Source organism: Elaeis guineensis, chromosome 10 (assembly GCF_000442705.2).
Source record: "Elaeis guineensis isolate ETL-2024a chromosome 10, EG11, whole genome shotgun sequence".
NCBI lineage: Eukaryota > Viridiplantae > Streptophyta > Magnoliopsida > Arecales > Arecaceae > Elaeis > Elaeis guineensis.
Window position 1 is genome coordinate 56345355 of NC_026002.2, and position 27642 is coordinate 56372996.

General features: G+C 46.4%; 1 protein-coding gene across 6 annotated transcripts in view; it reads left to right on the plus strand.

Annotated features, from left to right (window-relative positions):
- Positions 1-23296: 23296 nt before the first annotated feature.
- LOC105035396 (probable DNA helicase MCM8) overlaps positions 23297-27642 on the plus strand; it is a 36414-nt gene continuing 32068 nt past the window's right edge. For 3 of the 6 annotated variants that reach the window (XR_012135063.1, XM_073245074.1, XM_073245075.1), the window contains exon 1: positions 23297-23672. Coding sequence is in view for 5 of the 6 variants with exons in the window: in XM_073245074.1 (XP_073101175.1) it covers positions 23487-23672 (186 nt within the window). In the remaining variant the exon portion in view is untranslated. The remainder of the gene's footprint in view (positions 23673-27642) is intronic. The other 3 variants (XM_019847324.3, XM_029261947.2, XM_073245073.1) reach the window with 1 other exon arrangement.

A 27642-nucleotide genomic window follows, 5' to 3' on the forward strand; every position in this document is an offset into this window, starting at 1 on the left:
TTTGATTTGATTAAAATTTTATTGAACCTAATTAAGCCTAATTAAGTTGAATTTAACTTAGTCTAATTATGTCTAACCTATTTTGATTAGGTTGGCTCAATTAGGTTCAAACCACCTTAACTAATCTCTCTGTGCCACCTCACTTCTCTAGTGCCCATTTGAACTCACGAGAAACAACTTCTCGTGAATTTTCTTCCATGCAGAAGCCTTCCCATGCCCTCTCTTGTGTGCCATTTATCTGGATAAAAATGGTTGGTTGGCCATTCAAATTCAAATGAAGTTTGAATTTGAATGGGGCAACCAACTCCATGCGCCAACTTGCCTTATCTATTTTGTGCGCCATTTACTTTACACGAGAAAGAGTTTCTCGTGTAAACTCTCCATGCACAAGAGAGCCCACGCCCCTCTATTCTCATGCGTAGAGTGGATAGAAATGAGTTGGTTGGTATTTGAATTCAAATTCAATTTGAATTCAAATGAGCAACCACTTATCTTTATCCTCTCATGCGGTAAAAATGCTGCAAAGATGCGATCTTGCATCATTTTAAAAAGAAGATAAGATAGGGTGTGTGAAGAAGACATCAAAAAAAAAAGGGTGGCATGAGAGAGCTTTCTTGCGTGAGAAAAGAAAAGAAAAGAAGAGAGTAGTGGGCGCAGGCTTTTTTTGAGTACCCTAGGATTTCTACCTAGAGTTCGGGAAGTGAAAAAGTGAGCTACGAGTATCGTGAGCCCACCAAACTTCAGAGAGAGTATCATCAATCTCTCAAGTGCATCTGCTGATGATTCGGAGTATCCAAAGAGTCGGCAGATCAAGATCGAAGGAGTTCGATAAACATCGGCCATCCAAAGGGTTCAACCACGAACTAGCATTTGTGAAAAGCCGATCGACCGAGAGCTTTGTGTGGACGATCTGCAGAGGCCAGACACATTGTGTGGCTATATTATGAAGATCAGATCCTTCCGACGGTGATCAAATTATGGCGATCGACTATCCATACAAAGGTAATGTGTTCTGAACACATAACAGTAAAATATTTACTGTAGAAGTTTGAATTTCAAATTTAAATGCATGCTATGTATATATCATATTTAGATCCTTATGTAAGATTTATCCATATTAATTAATTAGATTAATTAATAATTTTTAGGATAAAATAATAATTTTTAAAAGTTTTAAAATTACTATTTTACCCCTGCACTAAAATTCACTTCAAGCTCGTCCAGAATGGATCATCCCATATGGCTTATCCCACTATGATTGGAAAGTCCCATAAGCCGCCTCATTTGGCCAGTCTGAAAATCAGACTTTCTGTTTTGATCTCAGGGCCTCAAGGGGCATCCCAGGTGGGTCGTCCATTGCGTGCCACAAGCCAAAATAGTACATGCCGACTACTCAATGAAAGGAGATGGTTCAGATGGATCGTCTCATTTTATGCCAATCTAGTTTTTGATTCGTGTTGGGTATAAAATACCCTCCAGCCGAAGTTCGTATCAGGAGTGACCCTCCCGGGACTCTACCGACGTCCGACCTTGGGCGACATCTTTCCGAACCTCTTCGGCGGTCGAGCTTCTGCAATGTTCTCAAGCTCTGCCGACGGATCAACTCCCACAGCTTCTTCCACAAGTGTCGATCGGATTCCCCCGACGGACGAACTCCTGCCGCATCTCCCGGGCTTCTCCAGCGATAAGCTTCTTCGGTCGTCTATCAGGCTGCTCCAAGTGCTCTCTGTATTCTACTATCGGCTGACCTCCTACAAGGGTCAACCGTTCTCCGGACCTCTTCCAGATCTTTTCCAACAGGATTTGATCGACTCCAATCCGAATTTCTTCCAGAACTTCGTCAGTTCGTCAGTGGCCGAACTTTCCCAACAGCAGATCTCCACGACGGACAGACTCCATCCAAGTTTCTACGACGATCGACCGCCTTCTGGATTTCATCCGAGCTCCTACGGGAGCCGGACTTCTTCCCCGAACTCCTACTGCAAGTAGACTTCGTCCGAGCTCCTACGGGAGCTGGACTTTAGCCCTGAGCTCTTATTGTAGGTAGACCTCATCCGAATTCTTACAAGGGCCAGACTCCGAGCCCCCACTGCAAGCGATCTACTCCGAGCTTCTACTACAAGCGATCTACTCCAAGCTACCACTACAAGCGGTCTACTTCGAATTTCTACTACGAGCGGTCCACGTTGGATTTCTACTATAAGCCTCCACCTGAGCTTCTATTGTGAATGAATTCCTTCCGAACTTCTATTGCAGGTAGGCTTCGGGCGAGCTTCCTCAACAAATGATCCCCATCCGGACTTCTATGGGAACCAGACTCTGATCGAACTTCTGTAGTGGACAGATTTCGGACGAACTCCTACGACACACGGGCTCCAGCAACCGGACCCCTCCAGTGGGTGAACCTCTCCAACGCCATCCGACATCCACTACCGGTCGACCTTCTACCAGATTCTGCATGAAATCGAACTTCGTCCACAGAAAGCCCCTGACCGAGCTTCTACAGCAGATGACCTTCGCCTGCAGTACTAGCGCCCAAGGCACCCAACGGTAGAAGGCTCGCCAGCAACATCCGAGCTCCTCTTAGACGGAGAGCTACCCCTCTCTACCAGACACCCCAACCGAGCTTCGGCCGACGGGCCTGGACTCCCTGGCAGGCCACAGTAATGGCCACGACTCTGCTCCACTTTCTGTAACGAATCTCACGCGGCTCCATCATGCTCTGGCAAGTCACGATAACGGACATCACTCCACTCTCCACAATAGGCTCCACGTGGCAGGCCACGGCGATGGCCACGACCCCACTCCACTACTCTCCATAACAAACTCCTCATGACCCCGAATGGCCCACTACCAGGTGGTTATAGACGTCGCTGTTAATCTGTTACGCCCTCCGCCTATAAAAAGGGGACCCCCAGATACGTTATTCTCTAAGCTCTAATCTCTATCTCAAAACTCTGCTAAAATTTTCGTTCGAGCACTCCATTCTTGTTGAGGCAGAGAACTGACTTGAGCGTCGGAGGATCTTGCCAGAGCACCCCCAACTCCAGTTTAGACTTTCTTTGCAGGTCCCGATGGCGACCGCGACTCCCTCGACTCCAGCTTCTCCGATGCTGGTGGATTTTTGCACCAACAGGATTGACGCTAGAAGAAGGGCACTGTGTCTTCGCAGTACCCTTGTTCTTAAAGGAGCACTCAACGGGACCACCTCCGGTCATCTTCTCCGACATCTCCTCCTCTGGTTGCCTGCCTGATCTCCACCTGATGCCTCCCCGAAGGGCATCCACCAGGCGATCAACGGCCTCCACGGCCAGATCTCAGCGAGCTCCGCAAGCCCCGACCTCATCTCCGATTTCCCAAGCTCCTCTTCCTCCGACAACGGCAGTCGGCATGGAGCAGTTTGACCTACTGGTTCAACAGGTCAGAAGCTTCACCGAAGTAGTGTAGGCCATGCAGCAGCAGCCGCAGGCATCGGTGCGGCTGGAAAGAGCATCGTCGGAGTTCCAGAATCTGACGATCGGGCGGGCCACATGGGCCAGCCACCCTATCTTTCCCAAAAAAGAAAAACAGAAGGCGGAGAGTCCTCCGTCTGATCATGATTCAACCCTCAGAGAGTCCCTACCTCCACTCCACCAAAAGACCCTCGAGGCTCGCAATCGAGAGGACCTCCTGGATCAAAGATTCCAGGAGATGAACCGATGGATCGAAGAGCTCCACCGCACTCCCACTGCTTACGATGAGGACATCTGTACTGACCCTCCTTTCTCTCAAATGATCATGCAAAAACCAATCCCGTCGAACTTCAAGCTCCCCCAATTCGAGAGCTACGACGGGACCTCGGATCCGATCGACCACCTGAAGGCCTTTCGAACCATGATACTGCTCCATGGTGCACCAGACGCCATTTTGTGTCGAGCTTTCCCATCTACCTTGAAGGGAGCAGCAAGAAACTGGTACTCAGCACTGAAGTCGGATACAATCTTCTCCTTTGACCAGATGAGTCACCAGTTCGTGGCTCATTTCATCAGCAGTCGGCATCCCCGGCGAGGTTCGGAGTCCCTCATTAACATCAAGCAAAAGGAGGGAGAATCCATCCGAGCTTACGTCAACCGCTTCAACGCCGCTATCCTGGAGGTCCGGAACCTGGACCAATCAGTTGCAATGGCCGTCTTAAAGAGCGGCCTTCAAAAAAATGACCTCCTCTTCTCCCTGAAAAAGAAGTATCCCAGAGACTTTGCCGATCTGTTGGCTCGGGCTGAAGGATATGCCCGAGCGGAGGAAGCCTTCAAGCTGAAGGACGAGGAGGCCGTAAAGGAGCGGCAGGCGGGCGACTCCAGTAGGCCCGCAGTTGAAAGAGGGTCGAGTGAAGCTCGGCCACATTCTCGGACTCCTCCCAGGCACAAGCGTGCCCAGACTCCTCTCCGAGCTCGCAGGCAGAGAAGCTCGGACTGCAGAGTTCGGTGGGGCTCTCCCCCAAGAAGATTCCGCAGCTATGCCCCCCTCAATGCATCGAAAACCCAGGTGCTGATGGAGGTCAGGGAGCAGCTCCCAAGATCGGAAAGGATGCGCACACACCCCGAGAAGCGCAATCCTAACAAGTTCTGCCTCTACCATCGCGACCACGACCACGACACAAAGGAATGCATTCAACTTCGAGATGAGATCGAGGAGCTCATCAGACGAGATTGGCTCGACAGGTTCATTCGACACCGGCCTGAGGGTAGAGAGGATCGGCCAAGGGCCCTGCCACAACATGAGCCATCGAGGAGGGAAGAGTAGCTCGAAGATCGGCCTCCAATCGGGATCATCAACTCCATCTCTGAAGGACCTCGACGGGGTGCAGACCTTCTACGATCATGGGATTTGAAAAACCTGTAAATGTATTACTAACGACTTTGCTTTAAATCAAGATTCCTTTCAGATTTGCATATCTTTCCCTTTCGGTATGGACTCGTAATGACAGGGGATAATCCCTTCAGACAACAAAAACAACGCCATGTTAGGAACAGAAGGAGAACCTCGTCCTAACATGAGCAAAGTTGGAAGTCCGATTATTTTAAGATCGGATGGGGGAAGAGGCCCATATAACGGCCCTTATATGCCCCCACGGCCATGTTAGGAATAGGAGAAAAACCTCGTTCTAACATGAGCAAAGTTGGAAGTCTGGTTATTTTAAGATCGGACAGAGGGAGAGGCCCATATAACGGCCCTTATGTGCCCCCACGGTCATGTTAGGAACAGGAGGAGAACCTCGCCCTAACATGAGCAAAGTCGAAGGCCCGGTTCTCCTTAGATCGGATGGGGGGAGAGACCCTACAACACCCTCATGCACCCCCACAGCCATGATAGGGACAGGAGGAGAACCTCGTCCTAACATGAGCAAAGTCGAAGGCCCGATTCTCCTTAGACCGGATGGGGGGAGAGGCCCTACAACGCCCTTATGTGCCCCCACAGCCATGTTAGGGACAGGAGGAGAACCTCGCCCTAACATGAGCAAAGTCGAAGGCCCGGTTCTTCTTAGACCGGATGGGGGGAGAGGCCCTACAACGCCCTTATGTGCCCCCACAGCCATGTTAGGGACAGGAGGAGAACCTCGTCCTAACATGAGCAAAGTCGAAGGCCCGATTACTTTTAGACCGGATGAGGGGAGAGGCCCTGCAACGCCCATATGTGCCCCCACAGCCCTGTTAGGAATAGGAGGAGAACCTCGTCCTAACCTGAGCTAAAATTGACGACATCAGGAATAGGAGGAGAACCTCGTCCTGACGCCAACTAAGATCCGATCGTTCAAGACCTGATAAGAAAAAAGAGAACCTTCTCGACAGCCCCTCTACGCTTCCACGACTCCGTAAAGAGTTGGGGAGAACCATTACTTAAAAAGAGAAGGGAGATGCGAAGGAAAAGCGACAAACTACACCAGTGAAAAATGGAAGCCAAACTATACCAAAGACACAAAGCACCTCACCTCAATGAAGAAGGAGACCCCCCAATAAAAACCCTCAGTCTCTAAGAGGGAACTCAACACAGGCCGAGGACAGATCGACTTCCTCAAGGCAACTCAAACGGCCCAAAAAAAAAAAAGAAGAAGAAGAAAGAGAAAGAGAGACCTACAGTCATGAACGAAAAGGCAAATCAATACGACAACGGCTAGGAACCTTCAAACGATGTCGACGTCGAACAAGTCAAAAGACAAAAGAAATTCGGTAACGATGACCTAATACAAGAATGAATAAGGTAATGAAAAATTTTCTTTTCATTTCATTAGCAAAATATACTTTACAGAGTCCGAAAGGCCAAAAAAGAAAAACAACAAGAATAGAAAAAGAAGACATATAGAAGGATGGAAGGCCAAAAGAGCCCTAAGGGAGCTCAGCCTCTTCCGACTTCGAACTTTCGATTTCGACCCTCATCAGGGAGTGCCTTAAGCTTTCGACTTCTTCTTCCAATTCTTTCTTCCTTATCAGCATCTCCAGATACATCCGATGAAACTGTTGGCTTTCATTCTCTGCCTCTCAGAGCCTTTTTCTCAGGACCTCAAACTCCGCCTCCGCATCCTTGACCACCTGCTGCTCGTATGCCAGCTGGATCTTCAACTGCTGCAGCTCGATCCTCCCCTCACCAAGGGTGATGGATAGCTCATCTATGGTTCCTCTCAGGGATCGGAGTTCGTTGGGGTCCCAAACAGGGACGAACTGGGCTCCTTCAGATAACTGCCTTTGAAGGCGGGCAACCTCGTCGGTCGTCATCCTGAGCTTCCTCCTGTAGTCATCCACCTGCTTGCACCAGCCGGCCCGGTATGCATTGTAGTTCGACTCGGCATCCTGGAGCTGTTGCTGAAGGTCGGAGAACTTCTTCGACCATTCTCGGTCGTGGTCGGCCCGAGTCGAAAGCCAGGACGAGCTTCCTTCCAGCTGGCCGATCTTCTCCCGTGCAGTCGACAGCTCCGCTTCAAGAGAGCTAATCTTGGAAGTCTGAGCCCAGGATCGATCGCTGGTGCACTTCTTATATTCCTCGAGCTCTTTCTCGAAGTTCACCTTCCTCCGGCTGTAATCCATGATCCCTTTCACATGGAGGTTCCGAAAGTGGGTGGCCTCTGAGTGGCTCTCCCTCAGCCTGCGAAGTTCGTCCTCCATCTCCTTCGACTTTTTTGTTAAATGACAAACTTTCTTTCTCAGATGTCGGATCGTGGGCTTCAGCGAAACTCCCTGTGGCAAGAAAAGTGCTTCGATAGGACACTACCATCGAGAGACAAAAGCGTCAAAGCGCGGCTCATTGCAGAAAGAAAAAAGAAAAGAGAAGAGAAGTCCCCCATAAGGAGGAGACCAATTTTATTGATTGAATATTTTTTAAAGACAAAAAGAAAAGAAAAAATCGCAGTGAAAGAAAAATACAAAGTCAGAGGTCTCAGACCTCCGAAGCAGGAGTTAGGGAGCTCGATGTTCTTGGAAGGAGGGCTGCGGTGGCAGTGGTGGCAGCGGTAGTAGGAGAGGGTCCGACCTCATCTTCAGATGCCTCATCCAAGAAGTTGAAGTCGAGCTCGAAAAATTTCTTGACCATCTTCTCTTGACAGAGCTCGAATCCTTTGATGAATGCATCTTGGCCGAACTTGATGTTCAGGTCCCTCATTTCGGCGGAGGCCTTGAACTCCTCCACCGCTTGGTCCCTAGCCTCCGAGATCAGGGCCGAAATCTGCTCCATCAAATTTGCAACCTCGGCCTCCGCCTTCCTCGCCATCTCCTCCGAGGCCTGCTTTTCTTTCTCAAGTGCCTCTTGAAGGTTGGCTACCTCGGCAGTCTTTTTCTTGAGGTGGGCGGCCTCGACCCGGTGACCTTCCTCCACCTAGATAGTGTCCCTCCTCGCCTTGTTTATCGCCTCGATGTTGGCGAGGAGCTAGTGCCCGATCTGCAAGGAGGCCAGAAAGCCAGAATAAAAGTCGAGAAGTTAATTGAATGAAAGAGCGAGGGGAAGGAGGAAAGTGAATCTGCTTACCTCGAGAAAGGACCCCAGAGAGTCCCAAACCCGCTGTTCGGGATCGACGCGGATGATCCTCTGGATGACTTCGGGCAGGACGCACCCGTCGACCAGTCGCTTTATCAGGTCCCTGCCATTCAAGGGATTCTCCACCGGCTCTTCCTCGGAGCTGTGGGATTCTTCGATGGTAGCTCGGCGATCGCTGACCCTGCAGGCCACCGTCTTTTTTCTCCTCCCCCTCTCAACCCCTGGTGCCTCCTCGGAGCGGGCCCCTGGAGCGGGAGCCTCGGTGGGGCAACTCCTCGAAGAGGCTCGGAGAACTGGGGGCTCGACGTCTGAAGGAACATCGACAGTGAGGGCCACCTGGGTAGGCGTGGCCGAGCTCGTCTCCTCCGTTCTGGCCTTCTTTGCTGATCCGGAGGCCGCAGCACTTTTTCTTTTGTGAACCTTAAGGCTCCTGGCAAGCATCCGTGCTGCTTCGACATCCATTCCTTAAGAAAAAAAAGAAAAAAAAGAGAGAGAAAAGAGATCAGTAACGGAGTGAAAAAAGGAAGAGGTGATGCATGGTTAAAAAAAAAAAGGAGAAGAAGAAGAGAAGAAGAAGAGAAGAAGAAAAGAAGAAGAAAAAGAAAGATGGAATACTCGCAAGATCCAGGGGACTCAGGCCGATGTTGAACAGGAATTGCTCCTTCAGAAGGTTGGGAAGGGAAGGAGTTGGATAACTAAGGAGTTTCTGGGCAGCTTGAAGGTTATCCTCCCCCAGGCTAGGAGTCCGGCGGATGGAGTCTCTCAGGGAGCCCCAAGGGGGCAATCACAGCCTCAAGGTCGGACATTGGACATAGAGGTACTTTCCCTTCCAGTTATGGATAGAAGAGGGAGCACCTTTCAGCAACCCCTTCTTACCGAACTGAGGGGAGAAGTACCACCAGTTCTTTGCCGAGGGGTGGCGCTTGAAGGTGTAAAAATATCTAAACAAAGGAAAGGATGGCTGAACTTCGACTATGTGGCAAAGGGAGAGGAACCCTATCAAAAATCTAAAGGAGTTCGGCGCGACTGAAGCTAAAGAAATGTCTAGAAAATGAAAAAGAGCGATGACGAAGGACGAAAGCAGGAGCCGGAGTCTAGCACGGAAGGCCTCCTGGTACAGACAGAAATGGCCAGGTGGGGGGGTGCTAGTCCGGTCGGCTGGACCAGGAAGCTTCAGATCGTACTCCGGGGAAACTCCATACTGAATCCTTATCAGTAGAAGTTCGTCCGGAGTCAGAGAACAGGGAATGGCGTCTGGTGCAAAAATCGGACGAGGTCCAGCCCTAGTTATGGGTTCATCTACGGTATGAGGGTTCTGAGGGACTAAGGCAGACGAACTTCTGGAACCGCTAGAGGCGGAGGTGCTAGAAGATATTTCAAGCAAAAATCCTAAAAATTCTAGAAAAATCGAGAGAAATAAGAGATGAAAGGTTCGTGGGGAACCAAATAGGTGGAATGCGGCAGAAGAAAAATGAAGAAGAAGGAACACCTAAATGACAAGAGAAGGAATGAAAGTTCTGGAACTAACCTAAGTTGCTCCGAAGGATGCAGAGATGCAGGGACAGGGATGACTCGAAGAACACCTAGGGCCAAAATGGACGTCGAGGAAGGTCAGAGCTCTTAGAAAGAAGACGGGCACCAACAGGACTTTCAGGCAGAATAAAACTCCTGAGAGAAGAAGGGCGGGTTTAAATAGACCCTGGGATTCGACGTAATAATGATTGCGGATCTCCCCAAGCCGACCCATATTCACCACGTGTCCCACTCGCCACAGCAGGCGGCTAAAAATGGCTGACAGCTGGCAGAGCCATCATTGTGCCGTACCTGGAGTAACGCTCCAGCAGGAATTTCGAAAAGTCTCTTCGGATCGTCTCGATTTGAAAAGACTCCAGCACGCACGCATTAAATACCAGAATATCTGAGGGCGATCACGCACAGGATTCAAGAAAGCAACTTCGGCTGTGAAAATTTTTCTATACTCCCTTCATTCGAAACTCGAACTCGAAAGTAGGGGGACTGGTGTTGGGTATAAAATACCCTCCAGCTGAAGTTCGTATCAGGAGTGACCCTTCTGGGACTCTACCGACGTCCGACCTTAGGCGACATCTTTCCGAACCTCTCCGACGGCCGAGCTTCCGCAATGTTCCCAAGTTCTGCCGACGGATAAACTCTCACAGCTTCTTCCATAAGTGTCGACTGGATTCCCCCGACGGACGAACTCCTGCCGCATCTCCCGGGCTTCTCCAGCGATAAACTTCTTCGATCGTCTATCAGGCTGCTCCAAGTGCTCTCTGGATTCTACTATCGGCCGACCTCCTACAAGGGTCAACCATTCTCCGGACCTCTTCCAGATCTTTTCCAACAGGATTCGATCGACTCCAATCCGAATTTCTTTCAGAACGTCGTCAGTTCATCAGTGGCCGAACTTTTCCAACAGCAGATCTCTACGACAGACGAACTCCATCCAAGTTTTTACGATGGTCGATCGCCTTCTGAATTTCATCCGAGCTCCTACGGGAGCCGGACTTCTTCCCCGAACTCCTACTGCAGGTAGACTTCATCCGAGCTCCTACGGGAGCCGGACTTCAGCCCTGAGCTCCTATTGCAGATAGACCTCATCCGAATTCTTACAAGGACCGGACTCCGAGCCCCCACTGCAAGCGATCTACTTCGAGCTTCTACTACAAGCGATCTACTCCAAGCTACCACTACAAGCGGTCTACTTCGAATTTCTATTACGAGCGGTCCACATCGGATTTTTACTGTAAGCCTCCACCTGAGCTTCTATTGTGAACGAATTCCTTCCAAACTTCTATTGCAGGCAGGCTTCGACCGAGCTTCCTCAACAAATGATCCCCATCTGGACTTCTACGGGAACCAGACTTCGATCGAACTTCTGTAGCGAACAGATTCTGGACGAACTCCTACGACACATGGGCTCCAGCAGCCAGACCCCTCCAGCGGGTGAACCTCTCTAGCACCATCTGACATCCACTGCCGGTCGACCTTCTGTCGGATTCTGCATGAAATCGAACTTCATCCACAGAAAGCCCCTGACCGAGCTTCTACAGCAGATGATCTTCGCCTGCAACACTAGCGCCCAAGGCACCCAATGGTAGAAGGCTCGCCAGCAACATTCGAGCTCCTCTTAGACGGAGAGCTATCCCTCTCCACCAGACACCCCAACTGAGCTTCGACCGACGGGCCTAGACTCCCTGACAGGCCACAATAATGGCCATGACTCTGCTCTACTTCCTGTAACGAATCCCATGCGGCTCCATCATGCTCTGGCAAGTCACGACAACGGACATCACTCCACTCTCCACAACAGGCTCCACGTTGCAGGCCACGGCGATGGCCACGACCCCACTCCACTACTCTCTGTAACAAACTCCTCATGGCCCCGGATGGTCCACTACCAGGTGGTTACAGACGTCGTTGTCAATCTATTACGCCCTCCACCTATAAAAAGGGGACCCCCAGATATGTTATTCTCTAAGCTCTAATCTCTATCTCAAAATTCTGCTAAAATTTTCGTTCGAGCACTCCATTCTTGTTGAGACAGAGAACTGACTTGAGCGTTGGAGGGTCTTGTCGGAGCACCCCCAACTCTGATTTAGACTTTTTTTGCAGGTCCCGATGGCGACCGCGACTCCCTCGACTCCAGCTTCTCCGATGTCGGTGGATTTTTGCACCAACAATTTGAAACTTACTAAAATACTTTCAAACATTCTCAAATGGCTTCAAATCAATTAGACACTCTCAGAAGGCCACAAAAATTTTTCTAACTTACAGAAACTTCAATTTTGGCACACTTGATGAAGCTTTTCAAATTTAATCTTTTGGACTACTTGAAACAACACAAGAATATTCTCCAAAGATAAGAAATATATTAATAGTCTCCTCAAATGATTTGTGATCATCAAAATCAATTTTTAGAGTAACAAGGTCCTTGACCAATTTTTATGTGTGTGACCCATGAAGTTTCACATCTAGCTGGCAGTAGGACCAAGTGCAAGTTGATTAAATTTGATTAGATTTCAATCTAATCAATTTAGGTCCAATCGAGCTAATTCGAGCTCAACAATTAGAATCCTTTCTAATTGGCAATCGAATTAAACTCTTTAATTCGATCAAAAATCTATAAGTCAAGATTGACGTCTAGCAACGTATCATAACTATCCGAAGATGTGAAATTTGATAAAAATATCAAATATATCTTTCAGTGATAAGTTATGGTACAATTCAATCCTTCGATCATCCCTGCACTCTGAATATGTTCATGAGTATGAAATCATGTCAAACTTAAACACATATTCATATCGATTCTCAATTAACCAATGATGACTCCAATAAAAAAGTATTAGAAACTCTTTCTAATCTTCTTCCTACTTTTGGCCAAAAGACTTTTTTTGAGTCATCTAGGATTGAGAATACATAGGATACGATCTCCTCTTACTATGAGTGATCGATTTCATGTTGACCTACTCACAAGCCCCATACACATTTCATCATATTCAGAACACCCCGTACATGTCTTAATGCCATGTCTGGATATGAATCAAAATATGGGTTCATGTGCATAAGATTCTGTCGTGATCTTGATCTAAGGATCACTTGCACAACTCCCACTTAGAGAACCATTTTTGACATATACGTAAGGCTTTCATAAGATATTTTTTTTCATCGAATCAATTCAGTAGACTCATTTCTCAAATGAGCATCCACATCTTTGTATTAGTATTCTACACAAGTGGCTAGTGAGATCTGCCACCCTCCCTATCGAGCATACATAGGATGTGCCAGTCTATCTAGAATATTGATCTCTGACTCAATGTTCCTACGATCAGAAATATTTAAGATTAGGATTATAGAATTTTAGGTCTCACCAGCATGACCCATTCATGTCTCTTAAAATCATTACCCTAATCTTTAGGGTTCATCATAATCTTAGACATAATGAGATGCAGCTAAAATGATGAATCAATGCCTCATAAATGTCATTACATGAGTTAAAAAATTATAAAAAAAAATTTCATCGTAATACACTTGTGATTGGTTTATAGGACACTCTTCTTTCAACCCAATGCTTGTTCTTCTCTGAGGCAAGCTCAGCCTCGGCCTCCTCCCATAGCTTCTCGGCCCTCTCCAACACTTGTTAAGGTGTTTGGCCTCAACATCAGCCTTCTTCATCATCGTTTGGGTCTTCGCCACGATCGAGTCTGCCTCTTAGCATTTTTGTTCGGCCTGGGTATACGCGTGGTTAACCTCTGCCCGAGTCGACCTTATTGAATTCGTGAAAACAACAATATAGTGGCCTAGCTGCATGAACAAGGAAAATGGGTTAGCTATGATGAGCATGTGTAAAGGTTGAGTTAGGGGAAAACTTACTCAAACAAACAAGATGATTGCTTTTCTTTGCTAGAGGTTAAGACTCTGCCCCTCCATCTTCTCAAGGTCCTTGAGGAGGAGCATCTCTTAAAGCAAGTCACAAGCAACCCTCCAGTTCTCCAGAGTGGCACTGGATGGCAAGGCTGAAGTTTTCAGTCCTTGATCGATCAGGGCGATGATAGGAGCCGAGCTGACCTGTTCAACCCAAGTGGGCAGTCGACGAGAACCCCCGACTTATGGAGTCGGGACAGGAGCCAAAGAGCTGGGCTTCGGGATATGAACTTGGGCTAGGGAGGCTAGCACTACCTCGGCCTGAGTAGAAGAGACCTAGGGCGAAGGCAATCCTGTCACCTGCCCAACTTCCACAGCTCTCTACTTCTTCTGGGCTTCAATCATAGCCGAAGTCTTCCTCTTCCTCATAATATTTTTCTTTAATAATTCAAGTTCTTTGAGCTTCATATCTGCATCAAGACAAAACAAGTCAGTTCGAAAAAAAAGGGAGAGAAAAAAGATGAAAAGATCAACCTATCAGACCAACACTCATCTTGGAGGTCGGTCAGGCAAAGATCGATGTTGAAGAGGGTCTGCTCTGATAACAACTACCTTAATGGCCAAATCTTGTACTCATGCAAAATCTCAAAATGCTGAGTATCCTCTTTTTCCAACATCAAAATTCAAAGGACCGACTCCCTTGGTCATCCCCAATAAGCAAGTCCCCCAATCTTTAATTGAAGAGGTAGAAACACAGAGAAAGCACTCTTTCCAACTGTGAATAGAGGAAGAAGCACCTTTAATCAATAGAGAAACTCCCTTTTGGGGGGAGACATACCACCATTCTTTGGCATAGGGATGCCTTTTGAGGGTGAAGAATGATCGATTGGTTGAACCTCGATCAGAAAATAGGCGATGAGAAGACCACAAATAAAATGCTAAGAATTTAGAACCATCGAACTCAAGAACATATCAAAAAATTTGAAGTTGAATGACAAACGGATGAAGAGGAAGCCTAAGCCCTACCTAGAAGACCTCCTCATATAGACCAAGCTGACTAGGGGAGGGTCATAAATTTGACCACTAGACCCAGAGAGTTCTAACTCAAAATTGGAAGGAATCTCGAATAGAGTACAAAGCAAGCTCAAATCATCCAAGTTTAGCATCAATAAGTACTGGCCAGGAATGAAGGACTCTTTGGTCCCACAACCGACATCTAACTTCTCAAGGCCACACCCCAAGGAAGAAGGATCGGAAGAATAGCCCCAGCTGTGTCATCTGATCCACCCATCCTAAACTTAGAGACAAGAAATTGAGGAGAAAGAAAGGAGCTAGAAGCAGGACTAATAGACGAATAGAAAGGAGACAAGGATCAACAAGAAGTGGATCGAGGATGTGCTCGAAAAACCAACCTACAGGAGGAGTGCCTAGCTAAAACTAGGAAAGACGATCGGAGATCATCGATAAAGACTTGATCTTGGCTGGGGGAGTGCCACCACCACTACGCAAGGAAAGAAGAAAGCAATGGGAAAAAGAAGGATGGGAGAAGAAAGATGGGCCCCTATTTATAAATATTTTGGATGCCCTTGATCCCATGTCGGTCCACCCAAGGCCATCCAATGACCACCAAATGGTAGCACAGGAAAGACCGAACCCACATCTCTGAACAACACATTTATGAGCATGTCTCAAAGGATGCATGTGACACTTCAATTCTGACATGCTCCTTTTACGAGCACCACCAAATTGCCTTTCGAACAATCCCTGATGCGATATTTTGTCAAGGCCAAAGGAGGCAAGCGTCACGATGATCCAAAAGAATGTTAACACGATGCATGTCCTCAGCTTTATCAGTAAGGTAGTTTTGGCATACTCCCTTCATCCGACCCAATCTTGTCTCGAGTTTGAAAGTAGGGGGGCATATGTTATGGATGAATAACATCCTTAATCAAGCCAAAGTTGTGAACAAGCTTTGATCCACATCGACCCACCTATCCTACTAACTCAACTTCTATCGACTTGGCCTCTTCCAACTTGAGGAATAATCAATTGTGCCATATACTTGGAAGGCTCCCTATATTTGGAAGGGTTGGACCTCGAGCTCTCATGGTGGTTTTCAAATTTTGCTATAGCTAGAGGCAACTGGCGGTGAAGCAGATACGGCAATAAGTAACCAACAGATCCTGAAAAATTAGGCTAAGAATATTATGGACGATGCACCCAAAACAATTAGGACAACCTCTCACACTCCTGCCTTCTCATGGCTCTCACATCTATTTATAAAAAGAGGTCAATAAGGGATCCCTAGTTATGAAATCTCTCTCGCATACTCCTTCCCATCTATTTCGAGATTCTTACTAAGTGTTGGAGGGTCTCCACTAGAGCCAACTTCAATCAAAAAATTTTTTTACAAGTCCATCCACCAAGATCCCGCTATCATCGCCCACTTTAGTCATGCCAACTTCAAGTTAGAAAATCACAGCAACACATCCCATATTAAATGCCCTATTAATTCCTTCAAGATCAACTTTGACGATAGTACCTTTGATGGTATTGTAAAGGGAGGAGCATGGTTCATGATCCACAATCAAAGATCATGGTTGTTGATGGCTAGAGGGTACTATATATATATATATATATATATATATATATATATATATATATATATATATATATATATATATATATATAATATTATAGTATCCCCAACGAAACTGAGGGGAGCATGAGAGGACCTAGTCTTTATTGTCATTGTGCTAAGAGTCCCTAGTATCGTGTGGGAGGGGATTCAAAGATGTTGATTAGCTAGTTACTATATGGCACTACTGTTCAAGATGATCAGCATCTGATTTTGGCGGATACGGCGAGACTTGTATTCACATTATGATCCTTTAGGGCAATTCATATTTACAGTGAGGCCAATATTATTGTGAACTAAGTTGATGCATACGCAACCAACCATATGGTGTTGGGTTTTTGTGATTTTACCACATTTGTCCCAACACTATTGCAGGATTTACCATACTCTAATGTGTCAGCATGTATTTATGAAAGGGCAATGTAACTTGGACGTCTCATCAAAATACAAATGATGGGTTTATATTAGACATGTAATCAACCTAGATCTTTGCATAAGGAATCTAATAGATGTGATTTTGATTCATTTATTAGTTGTTCTCGAAGGAACAATACTTGACCCTATTAAAAACATGAGCTTGCTAGAATTTGATTTTGAATCCCACATTGGGAGGGGGCTGTTATTTTCTCTTTTATTTTTCTTTTTGGAGGGGGGTTAATTGTATTAATAACATTATTAATAAATTATTTATTTTGGATAATGAGTAGGAATTTCATTTAATCATTTCTTTATCAAAATATAATAATTTATAATAAATCTATTAAATTATTAAAACTCATTAAATAATTTTTCAAGTACTTCAAAATTAATAAAAAATTAATAACATTATTAAGAACTACATTTGTTTAATGTATATTGATATTAACAAATAACATTTTTCATAGTACCATATCTTGCTCATTTTTGGTACGGATTATTAGATCATCATGTGAGAGTACAACCATTAATAATTTTATTATATTGAATTTAAGTCCCCTAAATATAATCTACTTATTAATATATGCAAGATGAATCAGGATTTTATTGTTTTATGATAATATATTATTTCACTCTATTGATAGATATGCATATACTATTTGAGTTTTGTATAGTAATAATATATCATAATATTAATAATAAACATATATTTTAGAAAATAATTAGACTCTTATAATTATTATATTCTATTCTATTTCTGTTATATATTCAATTATATCTATTATATATGGCATTTCAAAAATAATTGCAAAAATGAGAAAGAAATTACAACCTGCATACTGCACGGATTATATGGTAGTATTATATTATTTTAGAATCATGAATAATCAAACAATCTAAATCGTTCATCCAGGATGGGGATGGGCGTTTTGGATAAAAGTTTATCTAGGAATTGAGCTTCCTCTTTGTTGTCTTTATTTGACGCATCCACCAAATCACCACCATTTAATCTAGGGTCATTCTCCATCATGGAGTTCCACTGCCGCCTCCCCCTGGAACATTTGTCATCAACAAACCTGTACCAGGGCCTGCTTCTATGTCAATCTCCAACAAAATTATGTCCTATTCAGCATACAATTCTCTCCCCAAACATCAGATGAAATAGAGAGAAATTACCTTTCTTGAAGCTTATAATCTAAAAGAGAGAGAAATTACAAGGAAAAAGAAAAATCCAATCTTTGTTTTAGTGAAGTAGATGCTAACATGTTCAATAACGGGAAGACTTGAGAAGTCATTATGTTTCTCGAGAAGATATGAGAGCCTTTATGTCAGGCTTTGTTTATTACTCTCCTTTTTCTTGGTAAAGAAACACAAATTTATTTCAACACAGGTAGTAAGTTTTTACAATAGACAATTCGTATAGAAATACATTAGTGGTTGCATAGAAAACACAGCCAAGAGTCAAAAGGAGGAGAAAATAGCTCCGATAAAGAAGGATCCTTGTGTCATAATTCTAGAAGGCAGCTTCCGCATAGCTAATTCTGTTGTGGAAATCTCCAATCAGAGCCGAGTAACCAGGTGTAACAGCATGTCACAAGAAAAATATCAGATCCTGCAGTACAAGAGGCAATTGAGAATTGAAGACATTGGAGCATTCTGTTGTCAGCACCGTTGATGTGATGAATGGCAAAGTACTACAACAGTTGAGATAATTCCAAAACAATAACACCCACTCTAGTGCCCCATGCATACAGAACTTTGAGGTAAGATGTGTTAGGATTTGACGCCTGAGATTCAGCTCATAACGAGGTTCGCGATGAAAAATGAAGTCCAACGAGATCAAGATCATCCGAAACGCAACTCGGATGGAGGAGATACGAGCTTTTGAAATCGGTACGAGATTCGAGGCGGCGGAGGACCGCCGGCGGGCGGCAGCGGTGCGGCCACAGGCGGCGGTGCGCGGGACACGCGACCCACGCGGGCGGGCGGCCCAGGTGGGCGTGCGGCCCAGCCTGGCGCGCGGCCCAGGCGTGTGCAGGCCCGCGCGTGGGAGCGGGCCGGCCTAGGCAGCCTACTGGCCCTGTTCTCCAGTCCAACGTGGACCGGTCGGTCCACGGCTGGGCCTGTGGACCGCATGGGCATTTCCCATGCATTTCTCGCGGTCCACGGCACTATTCCGTGGATCGGAGCGCGATCTGAGGGCTTGGGTGGCTCTCGATCTTGATCCGACGGTTCAGGGGTTATCTGGCTTTGTTTGGGACTCCTAATCCTTCTCTAATCAAGTTTTAAGCCCTTTAAATAGGGCTGATCGGTAACAGAGAGGGGGTGGTTCAGATTTTTGCGCCGTACGAAGCCCGTACGGAACCCAAGAGAAGAGAGAGACGGAAGCGCTGAGAGAGAAGGAGCAGAAGGCTCCTGGACAGCGGTCGCCAAGCACTTCAAGGGTTCGGGGGGTCTTCAAGAGAGAGAGATCTTTTGTGAGAGAAACTTCAGGTGAGAGAGAATTGGATGTACAAGGGTTGAGGGTGAGGTTTCCTCTTGTAAAATTTCTTTTTCATAGTAAAGTTTGCATGCCCCGTGAAGGCGAGCCCTTTTGTGGCTGATCCACGTATTTTGATTATTTTTCTTTTGTTTTGTTTCTTCTTTCTTCCTGCTGCATCGCGTGGTACTGAAAAGATCTTGAGAGGTGGTGTCCTGGCCAGACATCCACCCAACAAGTGGTATCAGAGCTAGGCGGTACAAGGACGCAAATTGCAGTGGTGGTGAGCAAGACTGAAGATGGAGAAGACATGAACAATCAAGATGGAGATCAACAAGTTCGATGGTAAGAGCAATTTCTCCTTGTGGCAGGCAAGGGTGAAGGATGTGCTCATCCAACAGGGGTTGATCGATGCTCTCTTGTGCGATGAGAAGCCGACCACTATGGAGGTGCGGGATTGGAAACGGCTACAGATGCAGGCGGTGAGTACCATCCGCATGTACCTGACGGATGAGGTGGTGATCCATGTGCTGAGCGAGACTTCCCCGACGGTGCTGTGGTCGAAGCTCGAGGAGTTGTACATGACGAAGTCTCTTACCAACACACTTTTCCTCTGGAGGCAGTTTTACCAACTGCGGATGACTGAGGGACAGAGCGTGCAGGAGCATCTGAGCCACTTCCAGAAGATCCTCACCGACCTTCTCAGCATTGGCGAGAACGTTGAGGAGAAGACCAAGGTGCTGGTTTTGCTGGCGTCGCTTCCTCCTTCGTACGAGACCTTGGTGACTGCTCTTCTAGTGGGGAAGAGCACTATTAAGATGGACGAGGTCACCGCGGCGATACTCCAGAACGAGGTTCTTAGGAGGGAGAACCCAGCTTCGAGCTCAGGTGGCGGTAGCTCAGCTTTGGTGGCTTCTGGAAGAGCAGGAGGTGGTAGACAGAGCGACAGGAGATCGCAACGAGGGCGGTCTAAGTCTAGGAGGGACTTGAGCAAAATCAGGTGTTACCGGTGTGAGGAGTTGGGGCATCTAGCCAGAGATTGCCCTCAACTTAAAAATCGGATAGTGGCTGCTGTAGCGACGGCCGACAGCGATTTAGATGGAGATGTCCTGGAGATATCTGATGAGGTATCTACTTCTTCCCAGCAGTGGATATTAGATTTTGCATGTCCCTATCATGTATGTTGCAGAGAGGAGCAGTTTGACTCCCTGGAGAACAGTGAGGGCACTGTATATCTGTCGGATGGATCGAGTTATGAGATCAGAGGCATTGGGACGGTCAGCTGGAGGACACATGACGGTGCAGTGAGGAGATTGGGGGAGGTCCGATACATACCCAATTTCAGGTGGAATCTTATCTCACTTAGCAGACTGGATTCGAGAGGCTACAAGATGGTAGCTGGTGGAGGAATCCTGAGGGTGTTACGTGGCGATAGGATTGTGCTGGAGAGGAAGAAGGGGAGCAGAGGATATTATTACCTGGCAGGAAGCCCAATGCGAGGTGGAGCTTCGGGAGCTCAGAGCGAGGTGGAGCTCCAGGAGGCGGATCGGGCACGAGACAGGAGACTCGGGAGGATGAGAGGCGACGTCGCAGGTGATATTCCTATTACCGCAGGATGATGCCCCGAGTAGGTCTCAGGTTAGGAGAAGCACAGCATACGATGGAGATGGGATCGAGCAGCCTGGCTCGACTCCCATGTTTGCCCATCCATGATCAGCAGGCAATTGTCCTAGGGCATGGGGCCGAGGAGATCCAGAAGCTCTCAGAGTTTGGAGGAGGCCGAATATTGAGTCGAGGTGGAGATTGTTAGGATTTGATGCCTCAAGATTTAGCCCACATTGAGCCCACAGCAAGGTTCGCGACGAAAAACGAAGTCCAACGAGACCAAGATCACCCGAAACGGAGCTCGGATGGAGGAGATACGAACTTTTGAAGTCGGCATGAGATTCGAGGCGATGGAGGACCGTCGGCAATCGGCGGTGGGCGGCAGTGGTGCGGCTGCAGGCGGCGACGCGCGGGATGCGCGACCCAGGCCCACGTGGGACGCGCGACCCATTCGGGAGGGCGGCCCAGGCAGGCGCGCAGCCCAGCTTGGCGCGCGGCCCAGGCGCGTGCAGGCCCGCACGCGGGAGCGGGCCGGCCCAGGCAGCCTGCTAGCCCTGTTCTCCGGTCCACCGTGGATCGGGCGGTCCACGGCTGGGCCTGTGGACCGCGTGGGCGTTTCCCACACGTTTCTCGCGGTCCACGGCACTATTCCGTGGACTGGAGCGCAATCTGAGGGCATGGGTGGCTCCCGATCTTGATCCGACGGTCCAGGGGTTATCTGACTTTGTTTAGGACTTCTAATCCTTCTTTAATCAAGTTTTAAGCCCTTTAAATAGGGCTGATCGGTAACAGAGAGGGGGTGGTTCGGATTTTTGTGCCGTACGAAGCCCGTACGGAACCCAAGAGAAGAGAGAGGCGGAAGCACTGAGAGAGAAGGAGCAGGAGGCTCCTGGACAGCGGTCGCCAGGCACTTCAGGGGTTCGGAGGTCTTCAAGAGAGAGAGCTTTTGTGAGGGAAACTTCAGGTGAGAGAGAATTGGGTGTACAAGGGTTGAGGGTGAGGTTTCCTCTTGTAAAATTTCTTTTTCATAGTGAAGTTTGCATGCTCCGTAGAGGCGAGTTCTTTTGTGAATGATCCACGTATTTTGATTGTTTTTCTTTTTTTTTGTTTCTTCTTTTTTCCTGCTGCATCACGCGTGGTACTGAAAAAATCTTGAGAGGTGGTGTCCTGGCCAGACATCTACCCAACAAGATGCAAATTGACAAAATGAAGCAGCTTCCATAGTAGCATTCATGGACACGATTGGGTGGCCTTTGCTTTCTTTAAGCATAATGTTGATCTATGCAGGAGTGTTACTGCCCCACGTCAAGGATATATTGCTGTATCTGTAATAGGAAGCGAATTGAACCAATGTCAAGCTAAAATATGTCCCAGTAAAGAGGAATTTCTCTTCATCAAAAGCCACTCTAGGATGCTTAAATAGTGGAATGCAAGGAAGTTGGAAATTAGTGCTAAAGGTAGCTTATTACTATCCTCTATTAGTAATTTTCTTTTTTTCTTTTCACCCAATCTATTTCTTCTTTCAGCTTAACTCATAATTTCCTTATTAGGGTATAGATTTAATTTTCATTAACCTTGATCCTGATATAAAATATAAGTTAATTTATTTCCTATAACATTATAAATTATATGTTGAGTTGGTGATATCCAAGAATGATCTCAAGAGGAGGAAGAGAATTAAAGCTTTCAAAATAAAGATATCGGAGAATTAAACTTGTAGCAGTTCATGTATAATCAATCTAGTCTTGATATGGTACCTATCAACCACAAATTATTGTTTACACTATGTAGCTCCTAATCTCTCTGCTTGAGGTTAGCCGCTTAGGTGGATATGGTAAAGGTGGAACAGCTACTAGAACTCCATCCGAATACTTGCAAGAAGTTCTTACTGGGGTGTTCTTCGGTGAAGATCCTTCGATGCTAAGTTAGGAGATGAAAAATAATGAGAAGAAAGAGTAGGAACTCGTAAACTTACTTTGAGGATCCTGGAGTCTCTTTATTTATAGGAGAGGAATTGAAGTCGTATCCGTCTTGGAGTCCTGATGATCTTTGAAATTTATCATGCAGATTGATTCGGATGAGATTTTTTTTTTTAATGGGAGATTGATTGCAGCAGAATTTTATTCTATTTGAACTTTCTCAATTTAGGAGAGGGAGAGATGGATCTATCGGTAGAAAATATAGCTCAGCTATGTATGAACTATGGTAGATCGTCCAAGGCTGAGGTCGTGGAGATTGGGGTGTGTGTTGGTTTCCGACGATTGGGAATAGGTTGGTTGGGGACGATCTAGAATAGATCGTCCAAGACTGAGGGATCGAGAACCTCTGCTGATGGAATATGTCCGATGATCTTCATCTCTATCATATATGCGTATATCTGATGAACACCTATCTTTCATAACTCGATCGGAGCTGAGGATGTTATAGTCGAGGCCGAGATACAGATCCACAATATATTACATGCATAATATACTTGTTCATGCAGTCAACAATGACCACTAATTTTTTGACCCTATTCATCAAGTATGCAGTCGTGAATCATTGTGTGCATGGCCACATTGGTGCAGGCAACGTAGATAGTAATTTCTCCACTTTAACACTATCTAACCCAATTCTTGGGTGGGAAAAATGTACGAAATCAAGGGTGGCAGATCTGAACTTACCAACGCGTGGGTCCGGGATTGACAATAGTCGAACCGGATAACCTAGGCTCTATTGGCCCCTCCGTAGGACGGGCATGGAAAATCGGTTCGTATGGGCGTTTTGGGTGCTTGAAACGAAGGTCGGTCGGTCGGTCAAACAAACCGGCCAACGGGCAACCGTCTCTATTTTACGGCGCCCTGGGGTGTGGGCGTTCCCGGGCGACGGCTCTCTTCAAAAGTCCCTCCAATTCTTTCTTCCGTTCCCGCTCTCGAGATCTGGGCGAGCGTCGACACCGACGGCTCTCGCCGAAGCAATCCGATCGCAATGTACTTCGAGGTTGGTTGTAATGCCGGCGTTCGGGGGCTATCCATGGATCCGGGCGATATCGCTAGGATCTGGTCCAACTATTTCCCCGAGGTGGAGTTCTCCATAGACGATTGGAAGTTTAAGCTCATAGCCAAGCTCGGGAAGTTCTTCTCAAGCCCGCAAGCCGATCGTTTCCTCTCCCAGGCACGGTGATCCCATCTTTATTTCCCCTTTCTTTTCTTTCTCTATTTCGTTTTTTTTTTTGTTTTTCGTTTCTTTTTTTCCATCCTAGGGTTTCTGCTTTTCTTCTTCTTGCGAAGAATTCTTACGAGTTAACTTTAAATGATGATAAAATGCGATGAGTAGATTTGCTTAAGTGATTCCAATAGGCATTTCTTGGAAAAAAAATTCCTGTATGCGCTCTCAAGAAGAAGGAACAAAAGGATTTCTTGAAAGTTGAAGATCTTGATGACGGTTCTTGAAATCAAAGATCTTGCTTTGTGATGCAAGAACATTCAAATTTCCGGTGGAAAGTTTGTGCACAATCTTTCATTTTAGTTTTTTTGCGTCTCTTCTATATCCTTTATGAACTTCAGTCTCGCCCCTATGATTGGTGTCTTCAATCACGGAAGGAATCGGATGTAAAGAAAAAAATCGTGGAAATAAAGGCGACATTACAGGGCGAGGGGGCCACTCCTAAATCCCACTCCTGGTGCTGTTTTATTGTTCGGCATTAAAAAGGATGTCTTTTTTTTTTTTTTTCTAACTTGTCGGGATTAATTAAATAGGAGCAATTCTGCATAAGCTAATTCTATGATTTTGTTGCAAGAAAGGAGGAAATATCCTAAAAGTAGCGATTAAGTGGAATGGAGTCATGGTCTTGGTAGGGGAGGTGGAGGGAATGAATGTGTTCTTGTGAATATTTCCACCAGGCTTGGAGGACACCAAGCTCCACGTATGGATGATTAAAAGGATGATCTGCCAGAGGAAGCCGGGCTGGGGCTGGACGTCGCCATTGGATATGGCAACACAGTAACTATCCATGATGTAGCCATTCTTCATGTCATCTTTGAGTGCCTCGGCCTTGTGCTTGTTCACACTGTTCCCGATCTCATGGCTAATGTAATTAAAAACAAAAAGCAAACATGATGAATGACAGTCACTACAAATGATAAGGTAGGTGGTGAGAAAAGTTGAACCAGCTACTGAATTCTCTCCAAGGCAAAAAGTGCAGCAAGATAGGATTAGAGATTTAGAAAAGATGAGGAAATCTGAGAAAGCTAAAAAAGAAACAAAAAGGATGCTGTTTTAGTAGTGTTGTAGATATGTACCTCATCCTCGGCTACCACATTCTTGTCACCGGCGGAGCTACGGGAGATTGATGCTTACCAGATTATGAGTATACAATAAATATGAAGATCATTGGGCATGACCTACTGAGTCAGCAGTAGTTTCTATTCCTTAGCCTAGTTACCTCATCCTTGGACGACCTATTATAGCTCGTACCTGTTTGACTTATTTCAGATTGTCTATAGCCAGCATGCGCTCCACTCTCTCCATAACCTCGGCCCTGGACAACCTACCATAGCTTGTTCGTAGACGAGCTAAACTCCTCACTGCCAGATTTCTCTTTCTCTCTCTCTCTCCCTCTCTCAAATTGGGAGAGTCCAGATAGAGTGGAATTCTTCTGCGATCGAGTCTTTCTTAAAAAAAAAATATCTTATCCGAATCAATTTGTACAATAAATTCGGAAGCTATTCAGACTCCGAGATGGATACGACTCCAACTCCTCACTTATAAATAAAGGGGCTCCGGGATCCTCAAAGTAAGTTCTCCACTCATTCTCTCCTTCTCATTGTTCTCCATCTCCTGACTTGAGCGTCGGAGGATTTTCATCGGAGAATACCCCGATGAGGATTTTTTACACGTATTCAGACGGAGCTCAAGCGGCAGTCTCACCTTGACCGCATTAACCTCGACATCCAACCTCAGGTGGGGAGATCAGGAGCAACACTTGGCATTAGAGGAAGGATCTCGACTAGTTTTGAGGTCTTATTTCGAGAAGAAAGAGCTCACCACCAGCTGCCATGAGGACACGAAGGGGCGCATCGAATGCGTCATAACGCTCCAACGACAGGTAGGCTAATAATGTCCCGCCGACCAATGCACCACCACCATCGATTTAGAAGAACCCCCCACCAGCAGCATCGAGATTTCTCAAGATCAGTACAATAGCCTCGTCCAGCAGGTACAGGCACTTTTGACTGCAGTAAGAGGGATGCAACAAAGTAGTGAACCTCGTCTAGCTCCTGAAAATTCATAGCCAAACAGAAGGAGATTAGTAGATCGACCTCCCCATAGCTCAAGGTCGGGAGCTATTCGTCATAGCCGACTTAACAGTCCACCTCGTCATAGACCTAGGCGGTCACCTACCTTGATTTTGAGAAGAGATTCTACTCCAGATCATGCTTCTCTTCAGCATCGCCCAACCGAAGAGGATGATTTAGAAAGGAGGCTCCGAGAAATGCAACAACGGATCGACGCACTACAGGCATCGAGACAGTCGGATGATGATCTGAGGTTCAATGTCAACCCACCATTCGCTCAGAGAATTATGAATGAACCCCTACCACCTCGGTTCAAGATGCCTCAGGTGGAACCCTACGACGAAACTGCCAACCCAGTGGATCGTTTAGAGAATTTTCAATCTCTAATGCTCTTGCAAGGGGCCAACGACGCGACTCTTTGCCAAGCTTTTCCTTCGACTCTGAGGAAGGCATCTTGTCATTGGTATTCTAATCTGTAGCCGAACTCTGAGGACTCCTTTCATCAGTTGAGTCGGTTGTTCGTCGCGCACTTCGTCAGCAGCTACCGACAGCATCGTAACTCAACTTTCTCGTGAGTATCAAGCAGAAGGAGAATGAACCTCTCCGAGACTGCATAAATCGATTCAATGCTACAACTCTGAAAGTTCGAAATCTGGATCAGTCCATGGCAATGATCATGTTGAAGGTCGGGCTCCTTCAGAACGATCTCTTCTTCTCGTTGAACCTGAACTACCTAAAGGACTTCGCCGAAATGTTAGAGTGGGTAGAGAGGTATGCTCAAGCTGAAGAAGCTTGGGATTGGCAAGGGGAGAACCTCAACAATGGATCACTGCAGAATGTCAGGTAGAAAAAGATGAAAGATTATCAATGAGTGCAGCACCGATGCGTGGAACCAAAATCTTGTCATTCTTGGACCCCATCTTGGAACAACCGACATAGATCCCCTACAACGCCATGCTGATCTAGAACTCCTCCATGGAGATTTTATTACTTCATTTCGCTGAATACCTCCCGAGCCCAAATCTTTATGGAGATAGAACGATAAGAACAACTCCCCTGGCCGAAGAGGATGGTTGCTCCGGTGCGAGCGAGGAATCTGAGGAAGTACTGCAGATACTATCGAGACCACAGGCACGATACTGAAGAATACTGGCAGCTCAGGGAGGAGATAGAGGTGCTCATTCGACGTGGGTGTCTTCGACGCTAGATTGATGAACGGTGGATCCTAAGAAACACGTGCAATGAGCCTCCTTGGCAAGAAGACCTCCATAGAGATCAACCAATAGCAGGAGAGATCCGCATGATCTTTGGGGATAGCTCGGCCGTGGTACCTTTGAACCAAGCCGAGCTGAAGATAAGGTGCTAAAGAAAATAAAGATCGGCGATGAAGTTACCTTCTTCGAAGCTGATCTAGATGGAATAAAATATCTACATGACGATCCTATAGTTGTTTCTTTGAATATTGCTAATTATGATGTACATCGAGTCTTAGTTGATAATGAAAGTTCAGTTGATGTTTTGTTTTACGATGCATTTGTTCATATGAATTTGAATTCTAAGTTGCTGGTGAAGAGGAATACACCTCTGATCAGGTTCTCGGATAGCACTGTCCTCGTAGAAGGAACTATCTCCTTGACCATGATAGTCGGACGAGCTCCTAAACAGATCGTCATCAAAATAAATTATTTTATAGTGAAGAGTTCATCTGTCTACAATGTCATCTTAGGTTGGTCTGGACTGAATACTCTCCGAGCTATTGTATCGACCTACCACTTGATGGTGCAATTTCCAACTCCATATGGGGTCGGTGGGCTTCGAGGAAATCAGCAGCTTGCAAAGGAATCCTA